This window comes from Fonticula alba (assembly GCF_000388065.1).
Source record: "Fonticula alba strain ATCC 38817 unplaced genomic scaffold supercont2.11, whole genome shotgun sequence".
Taxonomy (NCBI): Eukaryota; order Rotosphaerida; family Fonticulaceae; genus Fonticula; species Fonticula alba.
The window spans coordinates 78,468-83,201 of NW_009242981.1; the positions used below are offsets into that span (position 1 = coordinate 78,468).

The 4,734-nt window shown below is 69.3% G+C and overlaps 1 protein-coding gene across 1 annotated transcript in view; it reads right to left on the minus strand.

Annotated features, from left to right (window-relative positions):
- Positions 1–3,955, minus strand: part of H696_05432 (hypothetical protein) — a gene marked incomplete at both ends in the record, with an annotated part of 4,337 nt that extends 382 nt beyond the window's left edge. The window contains 2 exons of the mRNA XM_009499266.1: positions 97–2,443; positions 2,596–3,955. Coding sequence (XP_009497541.1) covers positions 97–2,443; positions 2,596–3,955 — 3,707 coding nt within the window. The remainder of the gene's footprint in view (positions 1–96; positions 2,444–2,595) is intronic.
- Positions 3,956–4,734: the final 779 nt, after the last annotated feature.

A 4,734-nucleotide genomic window follows, 5' to 3' on the forward strand; every position in this document is an offset into this window, starting at 1 on the left:
CCGCCGCTGCTGCCGCTGCTCCCACCGCCGCCGCCGCCGCTGCTGCTGCTGCCGCTGCTACCGCCGCTGCTGCCGGATCCCGGAGCAGCCACGCACTCATCGGCCCCGGGGCCGGTGCAGGACGCGTCGCAGTCCGCGTGGCAGCGCCGACACAGGCCGGCAGCCTGATCGGCAAAGTACTTCGCCGGGCAGGCGGCCACGCAGGAAGTCCCCTCGAGCAGGAGATGCGAACTGGCGCACCGGTCACAGGTGGGCACCGTCGGGCAGTTCCAGGCCCCGTCCGGGCGGCGAACACACCCGGACTCGGTGCCCGGGGCGGTGCAGGCCGCGCAATTGTCCACGCACTGCAGGCACACGCGGTCGATGCCGAACTGCGGCCGGCCCGCCGGGCAGGAGGCCACACAGTCGCCGCTCTCCGGCAGGATGAAGGCATAATTCGCGCAGCTGGAGCAGAAGTCCACATGGCCGGCACAGGCGTCGCACTTGGGATTGCAGCTGTCCAAGCACAGGCCCTCCTCCGACAGCAGGACCTTGGGCTTGCACTTGATGCAGGTCGTGTCGCAAGGCCCGGCCGCCGTGGCGCCGGCCAGCCCGGCCGGCGACAGGCTCGACGAGAAGACACACTGCACGCAGCCGTTCGAGCAGGGGGCGCACCGGCCCTCCGCTTCGCACTTCAGCGTCGACCCATTGCAGGTTTCCCTGCATGCGCCGGTCGTATTGAGGAAGAGCCCCGGGTGGCAGGAGGTGCATTCGACCGAGGAGCTCCCCTTGCAGGTGGGACAGTCCCGGTGGCAGGTCGCGCACGCGTACCCGGGCGTGTCGGAGAACCACCCGGCCGGGCAGGTGGCCAGGCACACGTTCGGCTGGTCCGGCATCCATGTCTTGCATTTGGTGCAGTTCCCGGGCCCGGCCGCGTCGCACGTGGCGCACGTCGGGTCGCACGCTTCGCATTCGAACCCCCGGGGGTAGCTGCCGGCGAGGCAGTTATCGCCCACCGCCATGATCATCAGGCCGCCGGCCTCTTCGAAGGCCAGCACCCGGGCCAGCTCCCTCGGCCCGGCCGGGTCCAGGAGCTCCACCGAATCCCACGACCGCAGGCTCGGGTTCGTGGCCATGCCCCGTGAGAGTGAGGACCCGAGCTTCAGCTTGCAGGGGCCGTCATCCTGCGGGCAGTGCAGCACCGCGAGCGCCACCATCTCGGCGGACATCATCAGCAGGATGCTCGGGTACTCCAAGCCGCCCTCGGGGAAGGGCAGCGCCTGCGCGCGCATGGTCAAATCATTGACCATGCCAATGGGGTTGGGCATCGGGTAAAGGAGGCGTTGCTCCTGCACGGGCAGGAGGGTGGTCCGGCCGCCGGACACCATGTCCCTCGGCATGCGGAAGGCCGTCCATGCCCTGTCCTCCACGAGGCTGACGACCAGCTCCGGCTGGCGTCCGCCCCCGCGCGGCATCAGCGTCACCTGGGCATTGACCGCCGGATCCCGCTGGGCCAGCTTCCCGGCCAGGGTGGCCACACGCGAGTCCTGCAGATCGAGCCCGGTCGGCCAGAGGGAAAGTTCGCCGGTGTTCCTCTGGATGACGGCCCACTCGCCGGCCGCCGGGGTCGACCGCGCCGGGTGCCCCGGCGTCTCGGCCAGCGAAACCAGGATTTCCACGTCCGGGTACGTCTGCACATGGAAGGCCTGGTTGGCCGGGTCCGGGGTGAAGATGACGGTCGAGCTGCCGGGGCCGCGTGCGGACACCCGGCCGTCCGGCAAATGGGTGAACCCCTGCCGGATGGCCATCTGCATGTTGGTCGGGCTCAGGGGGCCGGCCACGTCGCAGGGCCCGGGCGCCGGGCACGCCAGCCACCCGTGGAAAAGGGCCCCGGTGTTCAGCCGCATGAGCAGCCCCATGCGCAGGGTGCTGCCCACGGTGAAGGGCCCCACCTCGGCCATGTGCACCACATGCTCATCGGGGCCGAAGGCGCTGCCATGCAGCAGGGCCACATGGTCCGGCTCCGTGGTGGTGATGGTGTGCACCTGGTTCGCCTCCACCAGGAAGGGAATGTTGTTGTTCCGCAGGAGGAGCACATTGTCCGGCGGGGGGGTCGACCCGTCGGCCGCCGGGATGGTGGCCAGGTGGGTGGCCGGGTTGACGCCCAGTCGCGACCGGTAGAACCCCACAATGCCCGGCACCCCGGGGCCCGGCTTGTAACCGAGGGTCTTGAATTCCTTGAAGGCCACCCCCGACCGGGGGGCGTTGGTGGGCAGGCACACGCTGGCGCTCAAGCTGTAGCCTTCCGAGCATTGGGCCACGCAGGCCATCGGCCCGCTGATGTCGTGGTACTCCGGCACATGGCCGGCCTTGCACACGAGGCAATGGTCGGCGTTGCAGGTGGCGCAATTTTCCTGCGGGCATGGCTTGCAGGCGTGCGTCGTCGACTCGAAGGGCGCCAGTCCTGCGGGGTTTTCATTTTTCATTTTCCCGGTCGCCCCCACAACATGGCCAGAGGGACGCGCGAGGGCGGGGCAAGAGGAAAGGCCAATCGGTGTTAGTCCAAGCGTGCCGGCCAAGGCCCCGGCCCAGCCCCGGTGTCCCGGGCAAACGCACCGTCCGGACGATCGAGGTACATGCCGTTGTCGCAGCCGGCGCACAGGTGGCTCTCCGACACGAGGGGCGACAGGACATGGCCGTCGGCGCATTGCCAGCTGCCGGAGGCGTCGAGGCTGGCCCGGCTGGCGTCCGCACAGCGGATGGTCCTGTCGGTGGTGCACCCGAAGGACGCCTGGTCGAGGAGCACATGGTGCTGGTGCGTCAGCATCCACCGGGCGTCGGCGCCCGACGGGCCCATGCGCAGCAGGGCCAGCTCCACCTTGGACACGTCCACCTGGTCCAGGCGGTGCTTCTCCCACGTGAGGCTGCCATTCAGGTGGATCAATTTCCACGCCACGCTGGGCGTGCCGGGGGCCCCCTGCACCAGGTAGAAGAGGCTCTGGGTGGGCTCCTGCAGACTGGCCGCCTGGGGCGCCAGGAGGATGCCATTGGTGGGCTCCCCTTCCGGCAGGCGGAAGACCACCGTCGGGGTGTTGGCCCCGGCCGGGTCGTAGCAGGAGAAGACCTCCACATCGCCATTGGCCAGCAGGAGCACCATGTCCAGGGAGCCCGGGCAGTCGGCCTTCCGGCTGAGCAGTCGCGTGGTGATCATGTACAGGATGGCCTCCGGCCGGGACTGGGTCGTGTAGGTCACCGGGTCGGTGTCCAGGGGCCCGGCATGCACCACATGGTAGAGGGCCCGCTCGCTGGACAGGTAGAAGCCCCGGCCGGTGCCGGGGGAAATGCTCACCGGCTCCCGGAGCATCGGCAGGGTGGTATCCAGAATCGTCGGGTAGGTGGGATTCATGAGGGCCAAGTAGGGCTCCGAGTAGCCGGGCGCCGAGGTGTCCGGCGTCGCGCCCATGAGGTACACCTGGTCCATGGTCTGGGCCTGGACCGCTTGGATGCGGGCCGAATCCGGGAAGGACAGTCGATAGGTCCCCTGGAAGAGGGTGGCCGATGTGGTGAAGAACATGACCACGGCCGGGTCGCTGGACCCGGGCACCTCGGCGATGACGATCCTCACCAGGTCACCGGGCGTGTATCCGACACGTTGTTTCGGTGTGCTGGACTTGTGGAAGAAGCTGCCCAGGCGATAGTCCTCGAAGTCGGTCATCGAGTCGTCCTGGGTCCGGTAGTGGTAGCTGTTCTCGTTGGGGAAGACGGCCACCTGGGAGAGCTGGCCCGCCGGCGTGTAGATTCCGACCAAGCCGGTGCTGGTCGACAGGGGAAAGGGAGCCTGGTGCATGAAGTGCCCGGATGTGTTGGATCCATGCGAGGACTTGGCAAGCAGGGCGAGCAGCGCCACCACGACCAGCATCGGGCGGAGGAGGGCTGCCGGGTGCGCCCGGGCTGGCCACAGCCGAGGGGTGGCCATCTTGCGCGCAGACGACGGAGGCCGGCCAAGCGCCAGTGCGATGGGATGCGGGCCGGGGGGGCGGGGGGGGGGACGGGCAAAGGGCAAAGGGCGAGGCAAAGCGGCAATGGGGGGGGGGATGGCGGGGGCTCACACCGAGCTGCGGGCAGGCGGCCGCACCTTTTATAGCTGCCTGGGGTGGCGCCTGCCCGGACGAATGGGCCGCTCTGTGGGCGTGGCCTGCGCAGCGCGTGTGGGCCGTGTACATCTCTCACAGGGTGTCTGTGTGTCTTTGCGTCTTTGTGTGCGCATGTGTCGGCGGCGTGTGTGCGCGCCTCTCACACTGGGCGTGCGTGCGTGCGTGCACCCGCCTGCATGTGCCCGCTGGCCAGTGCGCCGGTCTGCCGGTGTGCCCATGCCCCCCGGGCGGGCCCGCGAGCGAATGCACGCCAAAGATTGTACACATGGGTCGTCGGTACGCGGGAGTCGGCCTCCGGGTGGCCGGGCGGCCCCGCGCCCCCCCCCCCCCCCCTGGGCCCCCCGGGCCCCGATCGCACGGCACGACATTCCCACTCGGCTCATCATCTCCTATGATCGATGACAGGGATCGCTGGATTGGGCGCATTCGAATGCTGAGGAATGTCCCCTCCCCGTGGTGTGTGTGTGCGGTTATATGTGGTTATTGCGCCTGCCTGTCGGCTTCCGGGAGTCGGGCAATTGGCGAATGGGCATCCGGCTCGTCGGCAGTTCTGGCGTCGGTGGCGGGGCCGCCCCTCATGCGCCGATCCCCCCCCCCCCCC